Genomic DNA, 27,593 nt, shown 5'->3' with positions numbered 1-27,593 from the left:
TCTACATCGTCAGTCCAGTATGCTTCATACTTAAATTGCTTTATTTTCCTACTCTTTGGTTGAGCCAGGGATAACAGGAGAGGAGTATGATCTGAGCCTATCGCCGGGAGAGCAATGCATTCAGCCTCTGGGTAGGAAATTCTCCACTGAAGTGAGCAAAAAGCCCTATCTAGTCTCTTTTTCACCATATTTTCTCCCTCACGTTTGTTTAACCAGGTGAAGGAGCACCATTTACATTCCAGGTCCATCAAGGAGCACTGATTGACAAAGTCTCTTAAAGCAGTTAACCTGTAAGTTTCAGCTCTGTACTTGCCCACTTTCTCCCAGTGATTTAATATTTCGTTAAAATCTCCCAAGCAAAGCCATGGTAGTCGGTAATGCATACTAACTAAGGAGATATGTTCCCATAACTTGATTCTTTCCCTGAAAACAGTTGGAGCATGGAGAAAAATAATTTTCATTTCCTGATTATTGTCTTTCATATGACATTGGGTGAAGATGGTTGTGGCTGAAGAGGAGTCAATAGATAACCGAGATGATCATCCCAGAATAAAGCTAAGCCCCCAGCTGTACCCTCAGATTAACTATGTAACTGTTTTGGAATTTGAGTCTCCTTTTTATTTTGAGCACTTTCTGTTCTGAGTTTTTAGTTTCCATAATGAAAACAAGGTTGGGCCGTTCTTGAGTCACAGTGACTCGCAGTGCTTGGAATGTCAGGGGATTGCCTAGCCCCTGGCAATTCCAGCTTAAGAGTTTCATGGGTAATTTGGTGGCTTATTAGGGCTAGCCACCAAAGCCCATTGATCTGACTTTTTTGCCACCCTAATAGGTGTTTCCACTAGCTGAGTAGTGTTCTCTGAAAGTTGAGCTGATGGTTGTTCTCCATATGGACAAAAACGTTTAACTCTTTTTGAATTAGTCGACTTCACACACTTCCCTTTCGACTTTGCAGGGGGGTATCTCCAGCCCAACTTCAGCTTCCTTCATATGTTCCTCGTGGAGTGTCAAGATTGATTCCTCATCAATGCAGCAATTTTCCCTCTTCTGGGGGCTTTTCACTTCAACCAGAATTAGTTCCTGAGTTGAGGAAGGCTTGTAAGTTTCCTTTCCTTTTAGGCGAGTATCACATACCTGGGTTTGCTGGGATAATGGTGAACTATTCTGCTCTGTTGCAGGTGCAGGAGATAATGGGGTTTCAAGCACTACATCCACTTCGTCAGGAGGAAGTTCCTTCTTTCCATAGAATATCTTACCATAGGGGCTTAGTTCCCTCACCTCAGCTCGCAGCCAATCCCCACATCCGGCTGGTAAGTTATGTTCCAACCCTGACTCCTTGTAAGGTATTTCGGTACATTCCGTTACATAATGGCCAATTCTGCCACAAGAGTAACAATAGTAGGGCAGTCGTTCGTATTTAAATTCGACCCACAGCTTCTTATTATCTAGATTCACAATTACACTAGTTTTCAACGGGTTTGCTAAAGGCAGTGTCACTCGGGCTTTACCCACTTTGTAGGTGTTGTTTCCCTTTTCCTCCAGCTTTACTTCAACAACTGCTCCTAGTTTGGAGGCTATTTCTTCAATCACATCATAGGTAACTCTCCCATAGGGTAAACCAAAGAACTTTACCCAGAAATCACAGTGATTGTAATCATAACAGAACTTTGGTGTATCAGGTTCGCACTGCCTAAGGATGAGGAGATGGCTGGAGAATGACCAAGGTCCCGATTGAAGTACTCTCCGTGCCTCAGCTTCCGAATGGAAGGAGAAAGAGAAGAAACCTGGTTCCAGCCTTGCGCAGGTAAAGTTCTCCGTCTTCCAAGCTTTCCTCATCAAGGTTAAGAAAGCATTATAGTTCAAGGCTGGGTTTGTGTAGAATCGGCCAAATAGTGTTTTGCGACACTCAATTAATTTTTCGGGAGAGATAGCACCTGGGATATCGACGATTTCGACTGCGTTCCAGAGTTTTCCCATGCTTTTACACAGAGCCGCGAGTCTTCTATCTTCATTGTTCTAATTTGCCATATTTGTTTGTAGGGGAATGGGTTTCTTGATAGATCATGGATTTGAGGGTTGAAGGGAGCTCAGAAGAGTGAAAAATGGAGCGCTACCTTACTACTGAGGAGAGGGCAGAAATTAGGGTTTCGAAGCTTTCACAAGGGGGTGTTTGGTTAGATGTCACAACGCCAGAGGATCGACGAGGGATAGAGACAAAGAATCGAAGCAAACAGTGGCTTCAAGGTGGGATTTGAGAAAAGCTACAAGGAACTACCCAGCTGGTAGAGGGGGACTACACACTCGGTAGAGAGGAAACTCCATGGCGGAGAGAAAAAAGTGTCTCAATTAGGCCTTATCCATGCATCTAAGTTGAGGTGTCAAAATCGAACCGGAAATCAAACCAAAACTGAACCAAACTTTTGTGCATTTTCAATTTGATTTGGATAATTAATTCAGTTCGGTTAATCGAATCAAACTACAAATTGTCACTCTTCTTAATATTGCAATTTATAAAATCTCTCTCATTTTCCACTAAATCTCTTTATAGTTTCAAAAAAGAAAATCGAAAAACCGATCTGAACCAAATTGATTCTTTGGTTCAAGCTATATTCGGTCCAAGGCGCAATTTGGTTAAAAAAACCTGAAATGAACCGAACTTAATCGAATTGTTGACACCTCTACATCTAAGTACTTCTTAGGTTGACAATTGAGTCTTGAGATTAGTACTTGTCATTAGACTACAAAAGAAAAAAAAAATCATTACAACTGGTCAATTGAGAGATTGCTTGTCGAGAGAAGGGCCCGAGAGGTGCAATTAGCACTGCTACTCATTCTAGGCATCTCCCATGACAAACTCACACTAGCATGGATTAAACAGTACCACAAGATAATTGCTCAGTAGAGATGCTAGAGGTTTAATACTTACCTCCCAAAGCTAAATACAGGCTACTATCTACAAAAATGGTCGAACTCATGGTGTTGGTGCCACAGCAAGTGAGATACTACATAGCCTTTTCCATCTTTTAGCATTCACATTGCATATAATTCAAACCATCAATTGTAAAGAGGATGCGGCCACAATAAAGACTCCTGAACTTTTATGACACTAAGATATGAATGAAATAATTGCCCATCGCAAATTTACCCTAAACAGTAAGCACTAATATATTTTCAACCAAAATGCAAACATTAGTATTGAAATAACGAAATTGAAGTTCACCCCAAATCGAAAAAGGAAGCACTATTAAATAAAAAATAGTCATTGAATAGGTAAAAGTTGGCATCGCTCGATAACCGATAACTCTATAAAAATAGAGTTATTTTACCTATTTTAGATAATAAATAATGTAATATTTATGAAAAATATTTGGATTTTCTTTTTGATTATTCGAATTCTCCTTATTTGTGCAGAATAATGGATATGGAGAAGATAATGAAATGAATGACAAAAATTAAGTATTCAAATCCGAAAACATTGGAAGATGGATATCAAATCAGGGAATTCTTGATTTTGTTACCTAATTTTATCTGCAAGCGTTGAGAGATAGAAGTCAAATCAAAGATTCCCTTATTTATTCTCTAATTTTATCCAAAAAAGTAATCAATTGCTTGGGGATAAGGGTCATGGATGTATGTTATAAATAGGAGAACATTGAGAGCTTGAGGGGATAGCTAGTTTTTTTTAGATTGTTTTTCATTGTTCTAAGAGTTTTTTAAATATTTTGAAAATATGGCAAAAGTGGTGACAAAATTCTTGTTCTTTGATTCAAAATACTGGATTTGATTTATTTATTTTTTCTTCTTCTGCTATGTTCTAATTTTCTTTTGCTAGGACTATGATGCAGCATAATCATGATGACGTGAATTTCATGATTTTTATGTGTACAAGTGATTTCATTCATGTGAGTTATATATTATTGTACATGGCCACTGCTTGAATGATTTGATGTGTATATTTGAGATTGAGAAGTGATAATATGCAATTCATTTTTATAATATATAATCATGAATTAAACATATATAGAGATATATCACATTATTTGTGTAGCTTTCGGTAATCAAGTAATCCAAAAAACTCATAAGCTAGGAATATTCATAGGTTTCAATGCACTTATGTTTATTTTAAATCACAAATAGATATAGTGGATTAATAAATTGAGTGTGTTTGCTATACATAGAGATAGGATAGTAAATAGATTAGAAATTTCGCTATTACATGTTTGATATCGTTCGGTGAAATCGGATGCTCTAACATATTTATCTGATTGATTTACTGCATTTAGTTTCCAAATTTTGCTTTTAAGATCTTTAGTTTTAATTTATTCTATTTTGATTTGTTAAATAAATTTTATAATTAATTTATTTTTCGTATTTAATTGGTTTATTAATCATCTGGAACCATACTCTTTTTTATCTTTCTTATCGTTATATTACTTATTCGACACGTTCAGTTGCGCTTAGAATTTTACGGACAATAACTTAGGTTAATTAATATATTCTTTAGACTGGAAATAGATCAACAAAATTTCTAGTCATTAATGACACTTCTCTATTTGTGATTGCATTAAAATCTTGACTTATAAATAATAATAAGCTCAGCCCAATGTAGGTACATCAATCTTTTCTTCTAATTTTGGGCTTGTTCGAGACGATCCGATGACCAATCTCGATTTACGTCAGTCCAATGCAGGTACATCCATCTTTTCTTCTAATTTTGGGCTAGATCTTGAGATAATCCAATAAGTAATGATCTTTCTTGGTAGATCCAAGCCTCATGAGAAAGTGGAGTGGAAGTCTCAAACTGGAAAGTCATTGACTGGGACTGGGAAGACATGTCAGGAATGAGTAAATGTAATTAGTTAAGGAAGTATCCATTCACCTTTATTGATTGGATGGTGAGGGCCAGAAGTACAATTATTTGGGGAAGGACCCAACTGGACCGTGCAAATGGGGCATTAATGACGATGAAGTTTACCCTCGCATGGCGGTTTCCCCCATTTGTCCCTTCTTCTATGCCTTTTTTTATCTGACAAGGTTGGACGCCTTCCACGCGGCATCATGGTGATTTCGAAATAAAATAAAGACGAGAGATGGAGGAGGTTTAAGCGAGTTTACTGCACAAATATATGGTGGATCCAGGAAAATTGAAGTCTTGCATTTAATATGTCGAGCAGCTTATAATATGGTCCCGCGGTCCTTAAACTCTCTTCTTCGCTTTTTTTTTATCTGACAAGGTTGGACGCATTCCACACATTATCATGGTAATTTCAAAATAAAGTAAGGATAAGAGAGAATTAAGGTGCAAGTGAGTTTTACCATATGGTGAATACTGAATAGAGGAAAACTGAATTCTTGCATTTAATATGTGGAGTGGCTTATAACATAGTTCCTCAGTTCCTAAACTTGGCTCTATTGAAAGGGATGTTTAGTTGGTTACCCATTTGGGGTGGTCAAGTGGCTCCCACCATTGTTTATTTTAAAAAGATGTTAAGAGGCCTAAAATAAAGACTATTTCCTTAATTTGTTAATATTTGTAATTGAATATATCTATCTACCAAACGTTGTTACATTTTCGTGTTACTTTGCCTTTTATATAGTGATATCAATTTTCTTAGATCCTTCATTGTCGAGAGTGATTTCTATATATTTTTTGACTTTTTGTGAATTTGGTAAAATTTATATTGACTTCTATTTAACTCGAAACATTTAAAATCCATTAATATATCTAAATGCCAACATGTAAAATCAAGAAATATTACTAAAAAAGTTCTAAACCTATTTACACCGGTCAATTTAATCATAAACTTTTTTAATCATGTCAGTTTAGTCCTAAGCATTTTTATAATTTGATAATGTAATCCTTTCAAGTAATTTTAGTTTAAAAATTGCTGATGTAGATGTCAGTTATCCTATATAGCATGACTAGCACTAACATAAACAATTTCTTTATTCTTTATTTTTTATTACTTTTTGCTCTTTTCTTTTCTTTGCTTTTTTTTTTTTTACCTAGCTCTGGGTTGGTGCCAACCAAGCCTCACTTGGTATGAGCAAAGGCGTTGCAATCTTCATCGATGATGGATAAAGGCCTCCGCGCACCCTTGGTGGCCACAAGGGAGGACATTCGGGCCTCATTGGCCACGTAAGATGTTTAATTGTCATTCATGTTAGTGATTTTGAGTCAAAATTGATTGAAATGACTAAATTGACAAATTCTTAAAAGGTTTAGGACTAAATTGGTATAATTGGGAAGTTTATGATTGAATTGACTATTGTACAATAGGTTTATGACTTTTTTGACAATTATCTTGTTAAATTACCGTATCTCCTACTCACCTTCTGGCTTCTTATTTGCACCTTTAGAACTTGTAATGCATAATACACGATAGAAACGAGCAAATGAAAGCTCCGTAAAAATGTGTCTTGTGAGTAAAATTAAAGCACCCATTGTGTATTAAGAAACCAAACTTCTAATGGTGACTTGTTTTGATGGAAGTCACAAGCACTTTTTAAGTAGCCATAGTGAGCTCTTTCCAGTTGAGTGATCAATACATAAAAAATAACAATAAGATCGATAGACTTATAAGGAATAAAAGCATAGGTACTTACTCGATACACTTAACTGAACTTGATAAATTAAATTAAAGACCATTAATGTTTAGATGGAATCAGATCGAGTTCAAAATTGGGTAATTAAACTATTAATCTACAGACTACTCAACAATCCGTGTTGACCAATTTAAATAATTGAAAAAATGGGAGTAGCAGTTCGATTTGGTCACGTCTATTATTTTTGTAATGGGAAAAAGGGGCGAATCGCATTCAAACTCCTTACGAGTTGTTCTATATATAAATATTGACTAATGATACTCGATAACCATAACTAGATGGGACAGTTGTCCGTTGGGGAATTTGCAAGATTAAACTATGATCAAGCCATCGTTTCTAAATTGCTGCGAATTTTTTTGGGTTTGATTTATTTAGGATTTCACGTCTCGGTCACTATGGTGTCTTCGGAGGTGGTGACCACTTGACAGATGTGGAAACGTTGGGACATTTAATGGCTACTTAAACTCTTGTACACATTTCGTCTAACAGGCTGATTGAAGAATGATCCTTTAAAGACTATCCAATGGATAGATTCAAAGTGGATAGGTATTAAAGGAGACCAAATTACCAAAAAGCAAAAATAGATCCAGAATAAAAATATCCGCTGTTTAAGAGAGCTTCAAACTTACTAATTTTCTGTGAGTAAAGAACTGTAGACTTTAAGAGGCATTGAAAAAGTAATCGTGTAATGTTGTGACACTAATCACTCACTTTTATAACATCTTATTGATTAACTAATGAATTTAGCCGGACTGTCAGTATGAGAAGAGTAGACATAGACTTACTCTAAACCGAACTACTATACATTTTATGTGCAATTTCCTCCATCTCTAATCTCTTATTCACTATTTTTTTTTTATCGATTTTTGCACACTAATAACTATTATTATGTTACTATTAATATTCATGACTCTGAATCTTATACACCGATGAAAATTGATATCCAAACTCAAATTTCACTTGAATTTAATAATTTTCAACTTAGCTGTTTTTATATCCGTATTAAATTGTCAAATATTTTCTAAACCACATATTCATCCCCCTATAAATCACAGTGCTACCTCTAACAAATATGAGCTAGAGCCTAGGTTGCATGGACACGTTATATGTGCCTCCGTGTTGTGTCCGACACGCTCGGACACGCGTTGACCGAGTGTCGGATTTGTCGACACGGGGTCAACTTTTGTCGACACATTTTGACACGCGTGTCCGAAGGTGAGGGAGGAGAGACAAAGCCGCGAGCCGAGCGAAGGCGAGCCCGCGACGGCGAGAGACGGCCAGAGAGAGAGTAGAGACTGAGGCGAGGGCCGTGAGGAGGAACTTCACGAGAAAGGCGCGCGTGGGGAGGGCGGCGTCGTCGAGCTGAGCGGCGGCAAGGGGGAGGAGGGGAGGAGTTCGCGGCGGTGTGCAGCCTCTCAGCGCACAGGACCACGCGTTCCATCCCTGGCAAGCAGAAATCGAAAGGAAGAGGAGACGAAACACGTCGTGCAGCGAGGAGGAGGAGAAGAAGCGTTGCTAGGGTTTTGAGAATAAAAGAATAAAAAGAGGGATTTGGCGTGTTGGAGAGAGGGGAAGTGACGAGAGGGAGGGGAAGCGACGATGTCAGGTGGAGGGAAAAAAAAAAAGTGAAAAAAAATTGGGGGTGGGAAAGAAACGAGGGAAAAGGGAGTTTGGGCGCGCAGGAGGGTGTGGAGGCTTTTTATTTAATGGAAGGGGTTTGGGGACTTTTTATTTAATCGGAAAATTGTTAAATAAAATTAAAAATAATTTTGAAAATAAAAGTACTGTATATTGAATTATTAGTGTAAATTCATTGTAGGTTTTTTTAATTATAAATTTGAATCAAATTAATTAAAAATAAAAATATTTATTTAATATATAACGATCGGAACGTGTCGAAATTTTTTACTTTTAAAAACGACGTGCCGACGTATCACGTCTTGTCGTGTCGCGTGTTCGCAAGGTCCGTATCGGTACAACTAGGACTAGAGCCATACGGGAGCCTCACGTCAAGGTTGACCAACAAAAAGTAACAAAAATGAACTGATTGCAAGGATTTTCCGTACTACCCTTTTTCTGTTTTTTGGGTGGTCGGGAGGATTTTCAGTACTTTTTTTTTTTTTTGTCTAAGATTTTCAGTACTTCAAAAGGTGTTCTTTTGTTGGTAAAAGGGTCTAAGAAATAGTTCTCGGATTTCAAAGAGTTGAACTTGTTGTATGACAATCGACTTTTATTATCTAGAAAAGGAAAAATTATAGTTGGTAAAATGCGTGTGAAATTTCCCCTAACTTTTGTCCAGCTGCAAGGAGCTTCTTGAACTCTTGCTGTTGAAACCCAGCGAATGTCCATAAGTACGGCATAATAAAATCAAAATGTGTCAAGTTAAGAAATGAGAAATCACATCATATAATAGTGCGAGAAGAGCTCTGTTTTAATTTTGAAATAAAATTGGGACTCAAGCTAATTTCAATGCTTTTTAAGAGAATTGGATTGATTAGAAAAAGAAAAGTCACATTCACCTAAGCAATTTTTGGCAAATTTGCCAAAGTGGAGCTGAGAACTTTATACAGTTATTGCAGCACCACTGCATACAGTAGTGTGAACCTCAAAAACTATATACAGTATTTGGCCTCATCTTTTTTCTCGAGTGGGCCAGTTTTAACCCCGCTTTCAGAAACTTCTAAATAGCATGGCGAATTGCCACTATCACATTGACCTTTGTTTCAGCAACCAAAGAAGTGTTCTTAGGTCCATCTTATTGGTACTCTTTTTCTCGTCTCTCTCTCTCTCTCTCTCTCTGCCAAAAGCAATGCAACTTTACGATCTCCATCTTCTTTCTCGTTGAAGATATCAGATAGCAGGAAAAAGAAGAAGAGACGATAATTTGTGACTTCACTGAGCAATGGATCAGCAAAACAAGATGATGCAGAGAGCTCCTTCAATTTCATCTTGCTTCCGAGAGAGATCTTCCGGTGTTTCACCAAGATATGAGCATGAGCACGAGTACGAGAAGGAGAGAAATGCAGAGATGAATTGGTCGTTACTTCTGGTCGTAGACTTCTCAAAGTCAATGAGAGCTTGATCTTTTAAACGAGAAGTCCAGAGACTAGATCTGGGATTCAAAAATTACTAAATTGATTCCATAACTAACTAATTTTTGGCCTGCAGCATAAGTTTTTCATCAAAACGTGTTCTTTTGTTGGTAAAAGGGCCTAAAAAATAGTTCTCGGATTTCAAAGAGTTCAACTTGTTTGACAATCACAACAGACTTTTATTTTCTAGAAAAGGAGAAATTATAGTAGTTAAATTGCGTGTGAATTTCCCCCAGTTTTTGCCAGCTATAGGGAGCTTCTTGAACTCTTGCTGTTGAAAACAAGCCAATGTCCATAAGTACGTCATGACGAAATCAAAATTTGTCGAATCAGGAAATAATAAATCACATTATACAAAAGTGCGAAAAGAGCTTTATGTTAATTTCAGAACAAAATTGGGATCCAAGCTAAATTCAGTGCTCTTTAAGAGAATTCAATGGATTAGAAAAGGAATAGTCACATTCACCCAAATAATTTTTGGCAGATTTGCCAAAGTGGAGCTAAGAACTTCATACAATTATTGCCACACCACAGCATCCAGCAGTGTGAACCTCAGAACTATATACAATATTTGGCCTTATCTTTTTTTTGAGTGGGCCAGTTTTAACCGCGGTTTCAGAAACTTCCTAGCAGCATGGCGAACTGCCACCATCCCATTGACCTTCGTTTCAGCAACCAAAGAGTCTTCTTGGGTCCATCTCTCTCTCTCTCTCTCTCTCTGTCCCAAAAGCAATAACATCTGCATCTTCACAATCTTCATCTTCCTTCTTGTTGAAGATATCAGATAGCAGGAAGAAGAGGAAGAGACGATAATTTGTGACTTCACCAAGCAATGGATCAGCAAAACAAGGTGATGCAGAGAGCTCCTTCCATTTCGTCTTGCTTCCCGGAGAGATTCTCCGGTGTTTCACCGAGATATGAACACGAGCACAAGCACGAGCATGAGAATGAGCATGAGAAGCAACAACACCATCAGCAGCGGCCCATGAAAGGCAGTGTTACTCCTCTTTATCCCCTTCCTCAACCCCCGCCACCATTCAAAGCTCCAGTTGATAAGCATCTCATCGTGGAAGAGACAATTCAACCCCACCATGCACCACCATCATCGTCTTCTGCTTCTCCTCCTCATCACCATGTGCCGCCAGCTGGCAGCAGGCCAAATGGAGCAGCTGCGCCTGAAAAGCCTGTTGGTCAACCTGCTTCAATTCCTCTTCCGCCAATTCCTTCGTTTCCCTGCTTCGGTAACTATGGTTAGTCATAATTTCTCTGATACTCGTCTTGTTTGAACTGATGGAAGTGGAGGGAGAAGACAGGATCTAAGATTTGAAAAAATCTCTCTTATTTAGACCATAGCTAACAAATCCGAGTAGAATTAAGTTATTAGAGGCGGGAAATCGTTCAATATTTCTGGACTTTGGGCTATTTAGGAACTGCACTAACTTTGTTAACATGATGTCTAAAATGTTAAAGTCTATCACTTTTTCATTCTAGCACTAGATTAATGTTGCAATTGAAGGAGAGGGTTCAAACATTTTTGAGTCTTGTCCATCCTGGCCTTACTCTGCTCTTGGTCCTCCTATTTGAGTTAGCTTTCTTGACACTTTTTAAGAGGTCTAGTTGTCTTGTAGAGCTATGCCGCTGATTAGTCAATGTTGTCATGCCTTCTATTATTAATTGGAAGACTTATGTGAGACTAGTGTGAATGATATCTCGAAGCTTGGAATACTTCAGGAATCAGAGAAGCCCACTCGAACCTTGTTTGGATTGATAATTTGGCACATTCATTTTCAGCCTTTTCTCTGGGCTCCGGAAAAATTCGGTCTTTTGCTCTTTAGAACTCTCAGAAATTGTCTCTTAACTTCTGAAGTGCTTAATGGCAGGGAAAAATACTGCAACGAGCACGAGATTATACACGCCTTTGTATAATGCTGCAATGAAAGGCGATTGGGAAAGTGCAGAGAAGTTCTTAAGATCACATCCAGGCGCTATAAATGTCAGGATCACAAAGAAAATGGACACGGTTCTCCACATTGCTGCCGGGGCCAAACACACCAAGTTTGTAGAGGAAGTGGTGAAGATGATGAGTCCTGCAGATTTAGCATTACGGAACAAGAGCAATCATACGGCTCTTTGTTTTGCTGCCGCATCTGGTGTTGCCAAAATCGCAGAGACAATGGTGAACGAGAATAGGGACCTACCAGGAATGAGGGGCAATAAGGGAGTGACACCTCTTTACATTGCTGCATTGTTTGGTCACAGGGACATGGTTTCCTATCTGTTGAGAGTGACAGATCCTGAGCATCTAACTGAAGACGACTACGTCACACTACTCATTGCCACAATCAATACGGATATGTTCGGTCAGAAACAATTAATTGATTTATGCTTGAGAATTGCCTGGATTTCACTTTTTTGAATAACATCTGTCCTATTAATACTCACAGACGTAGCTCTTACCATTCTCTGGACAAAACCAGAGTTAGCTACTCTTCGGGATCATGATGGAATGACGGCACTGCATATTTTAGCTCAGAAGCCTTCAGCATTTGCCAGCACAAGTTCATTAGAATCCTGGCAGAGGATACTTTATGCATGTAGGCATATCGCATTAGTCAAAATATTCATATATAATATTCTCCTTCCAAAATATACAAATTTTATGTGTGTATGTCCGATGTTTGCATTTTTTTATTAGGAGAATTTTGATTTTTTCACCTCCCTCAAATGATCTTGCTCGAATATCCTTTCAGTGATTTGCGTGAAAGAAAAATATGAGGTGGGATTCCCTTCAGGACTCGTCATGAGTGACATTAGCCAAACAAAAAGAGGTCTTTTCTCCACCTTCTCTTTTAGACATGCTAATTCGCATGTGAAACTTATGATACCTAGCCAAATATCTAATGAGAGGCAATAGGTTCAGCCAACGTCATGACTGAGTCCATTTCTTTGAGAAACTTGTGCAGTGTCGCTCTACTTGCTGGAGAAGCTTTGGAGTGCGGCAAAGTTAATAGGTAGGTGGCACAAAAAAAAACGTTTGCTGATTTTCCTGGAAAGCCGCAACTTTTTTTTATTGAATTCAATCTATAGTGCCAGGAATCAGGGCAGTTCATGAGAAAAAGACAATGCACTTGCAAGTGCTACAATTGGTGAAATTGTTATGCGAGCAAATTTCATCACTGGAGGACTCAAAAATTGCAGATCTTTTAACGCATCCCTCACAGCCATTGCTCATTGCAGCAGAGTTCGGCATAGTTGAGCTTGTGACTGAGCTCGTTTGCTCTAATCCTGATTTGATATGGACAGTTGATGAGCAAAGCCATAACATTTTTCATGTGGCAGTTATGTACCGCCGAGAAAAGATATTTGACCTCATTCATGATCTCGGGGCGCATAAAGATATGATTACTACTTACAAAGACCCTGACAACAATCATAACTTGTTGCATTTGGCGGGAAAGCTGGCACCTCTGGACCAACTTAACAGCGTGTCTGGGGCAGCTCTTCAGATGCAGCGGGAATTCCTATGGTTCAAGGTATCTTCACACTCTCTATCTCAGTTCTCGGCTATTTTCTTGAGAGAATGTCATTTCTAGGATTCAGATTGTCTCATGTCATCTTGTTGCAGCCATGCTGTCCTGTTCTGGACATGTCTAGTATTTGTTTCAATTAGATCGTTGTCGTGATTGCTCCGACATTTCCTTTTAGATTAGTATTGGTTGGTTCTCTTATTAATAATATTGAAAAAGGAGCCATCCAATCTAATAAACAAACAGGAATATAACATTGGAGCAGTTCCTAACTGGGTATGTGATGGTTTTTTCTTTTGTGCCTCCATTCTAGGAAGTGGAGAAAACTGTACACACTTTATCAAAACAGATGAGGGACAAAAGTGGCCGAACACCGAGGATGTTATTCACGGAAGAGCACAGGGCTCTGGTCAAGGAAGGAGAGGACTGGATGAAAAGCACCGCTTCATCCTGCATGCTTGTTGCTACGCTAATCACCACTGTGATGTTCGCAGCGATCTTCACTGTTCCAGGAGGAACAAATAATAATAGTGGTGTTCCTATTTTATTGGAATCAACTGCCTTCATAACCTTCGCCATAGCGGACGCATTTGCACTGTTCTCTTCAGTCACATCCATACTAATGTTCTTGTCCATCCTCACCTCACGCTACGCCGAGGAAGATTTTCTCGAATCCTTACCAAAAAGACTAATCATCGGTCTTACAACGCTGTTTCTTTCTATAGCCTCCATGCTTATTGCATTTAGTGCCACCATTTTCATAGTATTTGGATCCCATTTGGCATGGATTCTTGTACCGGTTGCCTTGGCTTCATGCATACCAATTACCTTATTTGCCTTTCTTCATTTTCCCCTTCTGAACGATATGCTATGTTCGTCTTATGGAAATGGCATTTTCACAAGAGAAGCCACAATGACCCTTTGTTCATAAAGTTTGCATTGAGAACTGCAAATTACTATATCAAATTGAAGCATGAACAATCCGTCTAGAGATCAAGTCAATTCGAGCCTTTATTGTTGAAAGGTCAGCCACGGGAATCGTCCAGAACATCTGTAGCATAATGTTTGGCTATCCCCATCTCTCTGAACTCTCCACCTTCAACTTCAACCACCACATGGCCAAGAAAAAACTTCAACCTCCCTACTGCCACCTCTAATCACTGTGACAACCACCGGCCCCAGCTCCACCTCTCTCATCAGGGCCCAGCACATTTAGTGAGATCCGGCCTCGCTGAGTGGGGAGTGGGGAATCTATGGTCAATGGTGCCATATACTGGCAGTTCCTTCAGTGGAATGCATCGTTACGATTGTAAAATAACTTGCTGAACGCACTCTTTTACCAGTTATCAAGTTCATTACATTTGTGTTGATGAGTAAACCAATGCCATTTTCCTGTTGAATCTGTCAGAAAGTGATAGCAGCAGGAGTATAATGAATTTGTGGAATGGATAGAATGCTGCATTTCTAGTTTTTTGGTCGAATGCTGTTGAGCGTCAAGATTGTAATGTAAAGATGCTAGCTGATTGTATTGCTTCTTCGTTCCTGTGGCCATTGTCTGAGCTTGTTACATCCAGGCCGGCTATCCACATCATCTTACGTGGGGTGTTCTATAAATTGCTTGAATCATCTTTGGTCTGGTAGAATTCTTAGTCCAGGATCCTTGCCACTGCTTGGATGCAACCTTCCAGTGCAAGTGATCTAGACAGGTACCCTGAAAAGGTACATTGCCTTGGTCGGACTACATATCTTATGTTGGGTAGCTGTTACTGGTGTCGTGTAGAAAGACCTGCAGGCTGAAGGCTCAGCCAGAGGACTGTCTGATGGATCAGCCTGGAAAGGCTGATGAGATCTACTGGGCTAATGGATCGGTCAAACGACCATTTACCGCCTCCTGTGGATACTAGCCACACCCGCTGTCTTTTCCTCTGCTACTTCAGTTTTGATGTTCCTTTCCATTTTTGACATCCCACTATGCAGAGGAACATTTTCTGCATTCGTTGCCATACAGGCTGGTGTTAGGACTTGGATTTTCGGTCAAATCAAAGAACTTGACCTTTGACGAACAAATTAGAATTTCATTAGCTTCTAGCTTTTTTCTATATAGATATCTGATGCAGGGAAAGTGAAATTTAGAGGTCCGATCAAAGAAATTTCAACTTATAAAGTCAAGTCGATTAACTATTCAGAGGGCACCGTAAAATTAGAATTACTTGGACTCACATAAACTTACAGCCGTCAAGATCGTTCATGGAGGATTAGAGAGTAGAAGCGCATCACAGAGAGTAGAAAGAAAGCCTTCCCGGTCAGCTAGATCCCAGGAGCCTCCCCGTTGCCGGAACTCTCGGTCGCCGGAAATGCCGATGCGTATCCGTCTCCAGCCATGATCAGATGACGGTTCCGCACCGACGACGGCCGCTGCCGGAGCTCGCGTTCGTGATTCCGTCCGCCGCCGTAACAGTACGGTTCTGTTAGAGGCTCGGCTTCTTGGTCCGAGGAGTCTCGGTCGCTCGGACCCGTTCGAAACTTCCTTTACCGTTGTCGGCCGACGGTAACGACGTTTCCGAGGTTTTGGGTTCTCGCGCTCCACGGCCGATCGTGACCACGGTCTCCCTTCTGTCAAGGGACGAGCCTGCCCTGCTCTGTTCTTTAAGTTCGAGAGACAAGAAAGTCTTGAGTGACGCTCAAACGAGAATCAAACGATGACCCAGAACCTGTTAACAGAGGATATGTATACCTGGATGTTAATGCGAGCATATGGGATGAAGAAATCGATGCTTCGCTGAAGCTTCTGCGCCATGTGTTTGAATTTGGCCACCAGGTGTTTGTAAATCTGTCTGAATGCAAAACTGCACTCACGTTTGAAAGATGTCTTCCCTGAATCAAAACGCTCTGATTTTCATCGCACTTTCGAATCGTAATGTACACCCTCGATTTCATCCGTTTCGCCTCTATTTTTCGTCGATTCTGACATTGGTTTGCTTCTGTCTATTTTAATTACTGGTGCGCTGTGAATGTTTGAAATGTTGGTTGTAACCAGCAATTCGAGGTGGTGGCCGACGGCAGTGTAGTCCGGTGACTGGAGGCAAACGGCGGTGGTGATTATAGTGATGAATATGTGTGGATTAATGGAGTATATATGTTCATACTTTGATGGTTATATTAGAAAATGGTTAAGAGTGGTTTAAGTATATTGGGCTTCAATTCAATTGGGCTTTTTTTAGGCTTGGTGAATTTTGGTCTTGAATAGGTTTTGTGAGTTTAGGTTTTATTTGGTCCGATAAGGCTGGCTTGCTTTGGCTCTAGAGGACTCTGACTTACTTGGTCCAGGTTAGTTTTGGCCAGATTTGTTTTAGATATTGGGCTTAATAAGATTTTGTTAGATTGAGCTTCATTTAGTTTTGTTTTGAATAGACCTATGATAAGAGCCCAATCTGGAACCCTATCTTCTCTGATCCATACAACACGTGCAATTTCCTTTTGGTCATATGGGTGTGCATTTAAATGCCTTTTTGTATCTATATGTTCCATTAATTCAATAGCCTTTTTTCCATTGCTTTTCAAAATGAGACTATTCTTGATTTGTCCAGCTGTAGATGCTACAAGAAAATCAAGGTGTCCATCAGTGTTTGTGATTCTTATAATAGCAATATGGAGCTTTTAATTCACACAAACAAGTTCTTTTATATTCATATGTAATTCCTCGATACTCTGCATCCTGCCTTGGATTAATAACTTTGGGAATCCCATTTAGATTATTACTTTGATCAAGTCAATTCTTTTTCAAAATAGTATGTGTGCAAGTCCCTCCAAACCAGAGCATATTTTGATATTTGTTTGAATATAACTCTCGACACGATATCTATGTTTTGATTGTATCCTAGACTAGGTGTATGATGAAAGAAACAAAGCTTATATGGTTTTTCCAATTCTATCTTGTGGACAATCAAACCAGTTCATGAGTAACCTGGAATATTAGACTAAGAATTTTTGGTTGGGAGTAAAGAACGAAAGCACCATTAATGAGCCATCGATTTGTGTTTGTGTACTTGGGCAGTTTCTCATGAACTTCGTTTACGAGGCATACGAGTCGATACAACAACATTGCTTGGAGGGGTTTTCTTGTCCATTTTGATTTCAACATTTTGCCAATTTAATGCTAATCGTTCTACATGGTAAGAACTTTGTGCGCCTTTGGGACATTCAGCTGACAAGGGAAAGATTGGTGGTTCTTTCACAAGATGAGTGTTTTGATTCGAAGGGCAGCTTCTGGTTCTCTTTTTCTTCGTTAAAATAAAGTCTCCGTTAGTTATATGTATTATCTTCCTGTGAAGATCTAGTTGAAGCACTGTGGAACTTCATCTTTCTGATCCTGACGTTCATGGCCTGAAACCAGAACTTGTTGGAGAGCTTGACCCACAAGTGTATTAGAATTCAAACACTTTTCTAATTGAGGATGTTGCAGGAATGTGAGCCAACATCCACTTTGGCGCTGGTTTGTGAAGAGAACGAATCCTTTCCTCGATTGTTTTTAAAATCAGACCGATCAAAGAAACAATCTGCGTTCGGGTGAAGTTTGAATTAGTTCACATACATCATGCGGTACCTACAGTCCAAACTAAAACTGTTCTCATTCCTACATGATCATTAGTTATATCACCTCTGCTAAGGAATGGTGGCATTTTGTAATCTTCCAGTTCAAGGATTTGGACTTTGACACTTGGACTTCCGCGCCTGCTAGTGTTGCTTCTTCTTGATGTTGAGGAAATGCCAAGCCCCGGTCTCATGAAACATGCTGTCAAATGCATTGCATGACTATTGTCAATGAGTGAATTCTACTTAGAAAAGTTTCGAACATTGTGGACGAAAGAGAACATAATGAGGCAAGATTTCTCCTTGTCCATCCGTGGGCAGCCTCCCCTTCGAAACGTGTTTCCCTGCACCAGAGCTTTCCGTAGAAACATATCAAGCATGTTTCCCTGCACCGGAGCTTTCCGTAGACAGCCAATTGGCAGCGGTATCTAAAAAATATGAAGCACCGTCCTAGTCACTTAGTCCTCTGTCCTCCTCTCCTGCTGATCCTTGATTGCAAATAATTTACAGGGTGCACTGCATTGCTTGTTGCGGCACTGAGAGGCGACTGGAAAGCAGGAAAGGAATTCCTATATGGCAGGATCACGGGAAATTTGGAGACTGCTCTCCATATAGCGGCAGGCGGGGGACACAGGGAATTTGTTGAGGAACTGGTGAAGATGATGATGCCCAATGAATTGGAAATGCAGAACAAGGTTGGGAACACTGCCCTCGTGTTCACCACTGCATCTGGAGTTAGAGAGATAGCCATGGCAATGGTCAAGAAGAATCCTCAGCTTCCACTGATTCGGGACAGCAACGAGTCAATGCCCTTGTGCATTGCGGCCCTGTCAGGGAACAAGACATGGTGCAGTATCTGTTGTCAGTTACTGATGACAGATATCTAACTGACTTGGATTGCATCGACATCTTTGTTGCCACCATCAGTTCCAATCTCTTCGGTAAGTGCAACCACTCTAGTTCTAATGTGAACGAACCATGGATACTACATTATAGTCAGCCCAAATTTCATCTTACATTTGATCTAACTGTCACAAGAGTACTCCTGCTAACTACCAGTAGACAACCAACAACCTGACAGAACGACCCTTCTGGAGCTCTTTTGAGTTTGTCATTCTGCGATGATGGCATTGTTTGGTCTTGTGAGGCTCTGAAATCACTCCAGCTAGCGGTGGAAAATGGTTTCAGTGCGAGCACAGAGAGAGAGAGCGCGCACAAGTGCTCAGAGTTTCTTGAGCTGACACTTCCGGCCTTTTTGAGAGATGGCTCCTTGAAAAGAACACAATGCAGGAGTGGATTATGATGTTTTTCTTGGCAATGGTTTTGTAGATCTCTTGGCTGACCATCAGCTCGTTGGTCTTTTTGCTTTGGCCATGAGGAACAAATTGGAGAAAAGGAGACGATAACCAAGGCAAGATGAGAGAATGGCATCGATTACATGTGCCACTGAACTGTCACAATCATCAACCTCTATGATTTACTTTGCCACAGTCAACTCCCTATGATTTTGCACTTAATTAAGTTTTCAAACGATCAGGAAGTTTAATCAATTATTTAGTTATTCGAAAGTGGTTTATGAATTCTTTACATGGTAAGTAACTATTCACACAATCACTGAAGTCAGCAACTTTTTATACTTGAAACAAATTTGTCGATTTTAATCGGTCTCGATTCCTCGTTTCCAAGAAATTTCAATGATTGCTAGCAAGTAATGATATCTATATGTGATTGATGCAGAAAAAGGAACTCCATGCCGAAAGAAAACATTCATAAAGAAAGATCAAAATGCCATATTTACCTGTACAAATGAAAGAAAAAGGGCCCAACCTACTTTCCCAAAAAAAATTCCAGTGACAACGCATGGTGTCTTGTCCGTCCGTCCGCCCGCCCGCCCGCCTCTGCAACCCCGCCATGCGCTCCAGCTGCTAAGCCGGTGAGCGAGCGATCCACCAAAATCAAGAAAACCCAAACCCACTTCCCCTCCGGCCAATGCGATCCCGATCTCGTCCCCGAATCCCGCTCCGCAACCATCCCTTCTGATCCTCATGGCCCGCAAATCTTCCCTCCTCAAGCAAGCCCTGATCTTGGTCCTCCTCCTCCTCACCCTCTTCTACATGCCGGTGTTCTCCTCGCTGAGCTTGATTGTGAATCGGGGCCGCCCCCGGGGACGGATCCGGCGTACAGCGACGAGGAGATGCAGGAGGAGGTGGTGAAGTGGTGGGAGGGTCAGGAGTATTGGAAGAGGAACAATGGGCGGGATCACGTTATCATTGCTCAGGACCCGAATGCGCTGTGCCGGGTTGTGGATCGCATTAAGAATGCGGTTCTCTTGGTGTCGGAATTCGGGCGGTTGAAGCCGGACCAGGTCTCACTGGTGAAATATGTGATGTTGCCGTATTCGCATCGGATTAACACTTAAAATGGTGATATCGGGATCGAGAAACGCAAGACTTTGTTGTTCTTTATGGAAAACCGTTTCCGAAAAGAGGTAAATTTGAAGTTCTGTCGATCAGTTTGGCAATTGAATGTCTCGTTTAGTCATCCATTCAAGAATTGGAAATCCACACGCGATAGTCGCATTGTCTTGTGACTGCTAGTTGACCTAGTTGACAAAAAATTATTACATAATTAGTTTTTTTTTTTTTTGGTAAAAGTAACAAATGTACACAAAAGGCCCCAAAAACTTACGCTCTAGCTGCAAATACTGGAAGGGAGCCGAGGAGAAGCCACGGAGCTATGAAGCACGGACACGTTGCCGAGCCTTCCGAGTCGTGTCCGACACGTGTCGACGTGTCCGACACGCTCGGACACGCTCGGACACGTTCGGACACGGGTCAACGCGTGTCGAGAAATCCGACACGCGGTCAACTTTTCTCGACACGCTTCGACACGCGTGTCCGAGAGAGATTGTTGAAGAAGACGATGGTGGGTAGAGAGATGAGGTCGAGTAAGAGGCCGAGGAAGCGGAGGTGAGGCCGTGACGGACGCTGCGATGGAGGGCCGGCGGCGAGGCTGCAGCTGCTGCGAAGGAGGAAGGCCGGAGGCGACAGCGATGAGGCGACCGAAAGAGTTGAGAAGATCGTGAGGAAGAAACTGAGGGGGCGGGGAGAAGGTGGTGGCGTGGGGGAGGGGAGGGGGGAGAGAGAGCATGGGAAGAACGGGGATGGAGGGGATTGATGGGGAGCGCAGCCTCGCAGGGGAGCAGGTGGTGGCGTGGGGGAAAGGGAGGGGAAGGGGAGAGATGAGAGAAGGGGAAGAAACCGAGGGGATGGGGGCGATTGATGGGGGCGCAGGGAGCAGGTGGTGGCGTAGGGGGAAGGGAGGGGAGAGAGAGAGAGAGAGAGAGAGAGAGAGAGAGGGAGAGAAGGGGAAGAGATCGAGGGGGCTGGGGGTGAATGATGGGGGCGCAGGGAGCAAGTGGGCGTAGGGGGAAGGGCAGGGGGAGAGAGAGAGTGGGGCAGATCTGCAGAAATCGAGGGGGAGGATTTTGGGGTGGTGGCGTGGGAAAAAGAGGGGGAGAGGGGAGAGAGAAACGAGGAGAGAGGATTTGAGGGAAGTAATTTTTGTTAGAATAAAAATATAATTTTAAGTATACACACGTTTTAATTATGAATATATTTTTAAATTTTTTTATGAATAGATTTATTAATATTATTAGTGTAAATTTATTGTAAGTTCTTATTTATTTATTTGTGAATTTGAATCAAATTAATTAAAAATTAAAATATTTATTTAATATATAACGTGTCGGAACATGTCGGAATTCTCTACTTTTTAAGAAATGACGTGTCGCGTGTCGTGTCGTGTTGTGTCGCGTGTCGCGTGTCGCGTGTCCGTGCTACATAGCCACGGAGGGCAATACAAACGGCAAAACTAGATTACATGACAGCAAAGCGCAAGGGAACAGTAAGAAGCATTCCAACCAAATCTCAAGGCACCGGTTGTATCATATTTTAAAGCCCATGCCACGTATGACAATTACCGAAAAGCCATGAGGTTGATAATCACGTAGCCGTTCTTTTCTACTTCTGCATGTTTACTCGTCATCGCATGCATCATCTTTTTCTCTTTTTCTGTCTCTCTCTCTCATTTCCAGACTTGGTAAGAATCGTTTTGCGCGACCATCCCATATTGCAAAAGCTTGGTGCACTGGAGAGCATATGCAGCGCGACTGAAGCAGGTAAGCAAAATGCATGCATGATAAGTCTGCTGGCGATGATGAATGGCTTTGTCCCCAAATTACTGTTCGTATCAATTCATGCACGTCCCCAGGTTTGCATCTGGAGAGAAACTTGTAAGGATCCGGATCCTCTATCTCCGTTGATGTTCTCTCTCGCGTCTCGACATAACCCAATCGTTTCGATGCTTACCTTCTTTTCGTATGCATCGGCAGTCGAGAACTGGTAGAGATACCAATCGAAACACCGTGCAGGGCAGAGGACCCTCACGAAGCACGTACGTTCATGTGCTGTCTGATTACGTAGTCTTTTTCTTTTATATGTTGTGGTTTACCTGTCGATCCCCCGACGTTGCAGTTGCAGGTCTAAGTCCCTTTTGAGATACCTGTCACAATAGATCTAGTGTAAAGAGTAAAGATTAGGAAAATATCTTTATTCCCCTAATTCTCAAATTTTGATGTCTATTGTTCCATAGACCCTTGGAACTCTATAGGAACAATATTCGATTTAAGCTTGAATGATTTGAAGAGGGATCCTACCTTCTTTGATTCTTTCGACATGTGCAATTTCTTTTTTCTGTTGATGCGGCCTGCAATGTGCATTTAAATCCATTTTGTATCTACATATTCCATTAATTCGATACCTTGTCCATCACTTCTCAAAATGAGAATCTGTTATTTAATTGTCCGTCTACAGATGCTACAAGAATATCGAGGTTTTCTTGCAATAGCTTTATGGAGTGTTTGTTGCACACAAATAAGTTGTCCTTGGACAATTCCTCGATCCTTCGCGTCCCGCCTTCTATTAATAACTTTGGAAATCCCATATAGATTATGTCTTGAATCATATTAGCTCTTTTTCAAATTACTATGAATGCAAGTCCCTCCAAAACCAGAGAATATTGTCATATTTGTTACGCCATCTATGTTCTGATTGTATCCTAGACCAGCTCTGTATGATAAAATAAACAAAGCTTGTACAAATTCTTTGAAGCAGTCATGTGGACAAATTAAACGGGCACTGTCGTCCTAATGACCTATCAATTTTTGTTGTGTGCGCTTGAGCAGTTTCTCATTTATTTCTGTTTCGGCCACACCACTCAATGTGACAACATTGAGTGGAGGGTTGTTTTTGAGTGTTTTGATTTTGAAGACTTTTCTGGCATTTTGCCAATTTAATCGTACTATAAATGTTGGATTTTACTCAGTTCTTTCTCAGTATGAGTGTTTTGATTCAAAGGGCATCTGCCGGTTCTCTTTTTCTTCGTAAAAATCAAGTATCCGCTCGTTATATGTGTTTTTTTTCTGTGACAATCTAGACGAACAACTGTGAACCTCATCTGTGCATCCGGAACCAGAACTCGGGGAGAGCTCGACCTACAAACTTATTAGGATTCAAAACACTTTCCTAATCAAGAATTTCTCAGGAATACAGGCGCAGATTCTCTTTGGAGCAGGTTTGCGATGAGAATGAACCCTTTCCTTAAATGTTTTTAATATCGGACAGATCAAAGAAACCATTCCGCATTGGGGTGAATTAGTTCAAACATCATGCAGTACCTTTGTTTAATACTATTCTCATTCCTACATAATCATTAATTATATCACCTCTAATTAATGAATGGGAATTTTTTGATCTTTCAGTGCATGGATTTGGACTTTGACACTTTCACTCATGCACCAGCTAATTATACCAATGTTGCTTTCTTTTAATGCTCAGAAAACATTAAGCCCCGGGCTCATGAAATATGTTGTCAAATGGATTGCATGACTCTCGTTAATGAATGAATTTTACTTATAGAAGTTTTGAACATTGTAGAATTCAGAGAACGTAAGCAGAGACGAGATTTCTACTCCTACATCCATGGGCGGCCTCCTCTTCTGAAGCATGTTTCCTCACCAGACTATGCCGTAGAAACTACCATGCATGAACCATGCATAATCAACAGCCAATTGGTGGTATCTGAAAAATATGAAGCGTCATCCTGGTCACCTAGTCTTCTGTCCTCTCCTGCTGATCCTAAATTCTATATAATTGACAGGGTACATTCCATTGCATCAATGCGGCACTGAGAGGCGACTGGAAAGCAGGAAAGGAATTCCTATCTGACAATCCAATAGCAGTATGTGCCAAGATCACGGGGAAATGGAGACTGCTCTCCATATCGCAGCAGTCGCAGGACATAGAGAATTCGTTGAGGAGCTGGTGAAGATGATGATGCCCAAGACTTGGAAATGCAGAACAAGGATGGGAACACTGCCCTCTGCTTTGCCGCTGCATCTGGAGTTAGAGAGATAGCCAAGGCAATGGTTGATAAGAATCCTCAGCTTCCACTGATTCGGGGCAGCAATGAGGCAATGCCCTTGTGCATTGCAGCCCTGTCAGGAAAACAAGACATGGTGCAGTATCTGTTGTCAGTCACTGATGACAGATATCTAACTGACTTGGATCGCATCGACATCTTTGTTGCCACCATCAGTTCCAAACTCTTTGGTTAGTGAATCCACTGTAGTTCTAATATGAATGTACCATGGATACTACTTTTATCGCCAGCTCAATCCAGACCAAATATATGTATCTTTCCCAAAACAAAACTATATGTTTTCTGCTCTCTTTCCCCGCGCACCCTGGAAAGAATCTGTAGCTAGTTTACTTGAGGACAAAGTGTTTTCATTATTATTTTTAATTGTTATTCCCTTTTGCCAGATGTGGCTTTGAGACTGATTGGTTAACATCCCAATTTAGCTCTGGCTTAGATGGGAAATGGAGAAACGGCTCTCCATGTGCTAGCGTGAATGCCCTTGGCATTCTCAAGTGGGAGTCAGCTACTGATCCGGCTGAGGTGCTTCTTTTCATGTAGGTATCTATCGTAGCCATTTTCTTTTGGCAATGGTTGTTGAGGTTCTCAGCTTGCTCACTATGTTGATATTATTCATTTACTTGTTAAGATGCATTGACATCTGTTCAAGATGCTGTTGATGTCCGTTTGGGAATGTTCTGGGGAAACGCTAATATTTTAATTTGTAGTTAGTCTGAATAAGTTCATCCACAGCTCTTTCACAATTTGGGCTGACAGAAAATACAGTTGCAGGTATGCAGGAGATGCACTGATCTGAAATGGGCGCATTTGCCAGCAGTTAAGCTGTTGGAGCTTATATGGAGAGAGGTTTCTTTGCTCGATGATGGAGGCATCGGAGATCTTCTCAGGGAACCATCGCGACTGTTGTTTACTGCTGCAGAGTTAGGAAACTATGGCTTCTTAACTGTGCCGATCCGTCTCCATCCTGAACTTCTGTTCGGAAATTCAATGATTGGAAGCAAAGCATATTTCATGTTGCAGTTGCACATCGTCATGAGAAGATCTTTAGACTAATATATGATATTGGTGCTCATAAAGAAATGATTGCAGCTTACAAAGATGAAAATGACAATAACATATTGCATTTGGCTGGAAATGGGTCCTCCAAGTCGACTCAAAATCAACTATGGGCCAGCTCTACAAATGTGGATAGAGCTACTGAAGGTTCAAGGATCTTAAATCTTTTGCTACACAATTTTTTTTTTAAAGTTTTTGCATGGGCCACACAACTTTTTTTACATTAATATCCAAATGTTTTGCAGATTGGGGTCTCACTTCACAACTTGTAGGCATACCTAGGTTGTCCAACTTGAATTTTTCTCTTTACCTTTCATGTTTTTTGTGCAAAAATCTGGAGTAAATATTATATGGACCAAAAAGAAAGAAACGAGGATCATCAGGAATGAACCATGCATGTTGCATCCCGGTCTGTCTAAGAGAGAAGGAAATGTAGACAATCGATTAATGTACGGCATTAAAACTTAAATAAGTCAATTTGATATGCCATTTTCAGAATGAGAATATCTGTTTAATGGATAGGAGGTAGAAAAGATTGTGCAGCCTTCTTATCGAGAAATGAAAAATTCTGAGGGGAAAACACCTTATCTTCTTTTTACCGAGGAGCACAAAGAACTCAGACAAGAAGCAGAAAAATGGATGAAGCACACTGCATCTTCATGTATGGTCGTTGCTACACTCATTTGCACCATGGCATTTAGTGCTACCTTTACTATTCCAGGCGGCAATGACAATGACACAGGCAAGCCTATCTTCCTACATCACAGGTCGTTTATGATTTTCACCTTATCAACTGCATTGGCTGTCTTTTCCTCTGCAACATCAGTTTTGATGTTCCTTTCATTTTGACATCACGCTTTGCGGAGGAAGATTTTCTGCATTCATTACCAAACAGGCTGGTGTTAGGACTTGGAAGCCTCTTTGTCTCCATAGCCACCATGATGGTGGCCTTTGGGGCCACCCATTTCATCCTCCTTGGTCACGATTATGCTCAAATCGCTATTCCAATTGCTGCTTTTGCTTCTGGGACGGTGACCTTGTTTGCTTTGCTACAATTTCCCCTTTTGTCTGATATGATCAGACACAGCTGCAGCTCTCTCATCCAGAAGACCGCCCATTGTTCTGATCATTAACGACCAGTACACGAGTCATAAATCAATGTAATTGATTGTCATCAGTAAGATATGCATGATAGGGAGTCTCCTGTTGTATCTTGAATGATTGCATCCACATACACCATTCTGCAAGCCGGAAACGGATGACTGAGCTGAATTTTTGCTTGCATTGTGCATTGAATCTAATGGAGCCAGTTTATTATATTGTACTTAACAGTTTCAAATGCTAATGAAGTTCAAATTTTTGTCTAGTCAAGCAAATAGCTCAAGTTACAAATTGGTGACCTTTCCAGTTCACCCTCCAAATGGAGGTCTCATGGTGAAATGCTGATTCCCCTAAATCTCTAGTTTAGAAAGAGAGTGTTTTGCTGAAGAAATGCTTGTGTTCGCGCAATTCTCATCGACCAGTGTTTAAAGGATTGTCGCAGAAAAGGCCAGAGTCCGTTTTCTACTATCACGTGTATTGGATAATATTGCCGTGAAACACAAAGCATTGACAGCATTTACCACCATAAAACGAACATCAAACATAGTGAGCAAAGGTAAGGGTCATAACACTGTAGTACTGACTTTTCTGCAGAAAAATTACAAACCTAAATCCTCAAAATCCTTCAATTCTTCCACAATTTTCAGTGAGTTATTTCGCTCGTGGAGCAGGCATTTCGACAGTAAGATGAACATCTCACGGTATAGAAATACTAGCGAGAGAGAGCAATTGAAGGGAAGTCTAGGAGCTTCAGAAAGAGTTTTTCTTTTTCAGTGGCCCATCCTCCTATCACGGTGATAAGACCGTTACATTCTAGTCTTGGGCCATGAACAATGATCCTCTCAACTTGTGCTCTTATAGGATTTGGAGGATCTAGTTTTGTAATTTCATAGTACGGCTTTTTTTTTTAAGGCTTTGCAAATGCTCGCCATCATATCCAGCTGAGGGATGGATAAGTGCTCATCTTCTAACCTCTGGAACTTTGCATCATTCGTGTGTGCAACGAGCTAATGAGGTCTGCGAGGGGTGTTCCATCGTTCTGTACTTTTGCAGTCTTGGTGAGATGCAGGAACTCGTTCTCAAAATCTGTCAGCTTCAACTTTCCACTTCTCAAACGTGTTGTCAT

At 40.8% G+C, this 27,593-nt stretch overlaps 3 protein-coding genes, 1 long non-coding RNA gene and 1 pseudogene across 5 annotated transcripts; 4 read left to right on the top strand and 1 right to left on the bottom strand.

Moving 5' to 3' along the window:
* Nucleotides 1-915: 915 nt before the first annotated feature.
* Nucleotides 916-1,833, bottom strand: LOC108958195. Its single transcript, XM_018870223.2, has one exon. It carries the CDS (start codon nucleotides 1,831-1,833, stop codon nucleotides 916-918), a length of 918 nt encoding a protein of 305 aa, XP_018725768.2.
* Nucleotides 1,834-10,415: 8,582 nt separating this feature from the next.
* Nucleotides 10,416-14,764, top strand: LOC104445796 (protein ACCELERATED CELL DEATH 6). 2 transcript variants are annotated; one of them, XM_010059725.3, is made up of 7 exons: nucleotides 10,417-10,945; nucleotides 11,576-12,055; nucleotides 12,140-12,289; nucleotides 12,446-12,523; nucleotides 12,659-12,706; nucleotides 12,783-13,228; nucleotides 13,536-14,764. In XM_010059725.3, exons 1-7 carry the CDS (start codon nucleotides 10,528-10,530, stop codon nucleotides 14,151-14,153), a joined length of 2,238 nt encoding a protein of 745 aa, XP_010058027.2. In that variant the 5' UTR covers nucleotides 10,417-10,527; the 3' UTR covers nucleotides 14,154-14,764. The 2 variants fall into 2 exon arrangements, with proteins under 2 accessions (XP_039167981.1, XP_010058027.2); XM_039312047.1 differs by lacking the exon at nucleotides 12,140-12,289 and having other exon boundaries at nucleotides 10,416-10,945.
* A 3,333-nt stretch (nucleotides 14,765-18,097) lies between these two features.
* On the top strand, nucleotides 18,098-20,546 carry LOC104447703. Its single transcript, XM_039314031.1, has 4 exons — nucleotides 18,098-18,236; nucleotides 18,323-18,659; nucleotides 19,664-20,300; nucleotides 20,467-20,546. Exons 1-3 carry the CDS (start codon nucleotides 18,098-18,100, stop codon nucleotides 20,229-20,231), a joined length of 1,044 nt encoding a protein of 347 aa, XP_039169965.1. The 3' UTR covers nucleotides 20,232-20,300; nucleotides 20,467-20,546.
* A 1,372-nt stretch (nucleotides 20,547-21,918) lies between these two features.
* LOC120293269 lies at nucleotides 21,919-23,865 on the top strand. The gene is made up of 3 exons (XR_005551016.1): nucleotides 21,919-21,992; nucleotides 23,309-23,446; nucleotides 23,809-23,865. It is a non-coding gene; the product is annotated as an uncharacterized LOC120293269 (long non-coding RNA).
* A 58-nt stretch (nucleotides 23,866-23,923) lies between these two features.
* Nucleotides 23,924-26,559, top strand: LOC108960156 (annotated as a pseudogene).
* The last annotated feature ends 1,034 nt before the right edge of the window (nucleotides 26,560-27,593 follow it).

Source organism: Eucalyptus grandis, chromosome 5 (assembly GCF_016545825.1).
Source record: "Eucalyptus grandis isolate ANBG69807.140 chromosome 5, ASM1654582v1, whole genome shotgun sequence".
Taxonomy (NCBI): domain Eukaryota; kingdom Viridiplantae; phylum Streptophyta; class Magnoliopsida; order Myrtales; family Myrtaceae; genus Eucalyptus; species Eucalyptus grandis.
Note: the sequence above shows the minus strand (reverse complement) of the source record. Positions and strands in the feature narration are given on the sequence as shown.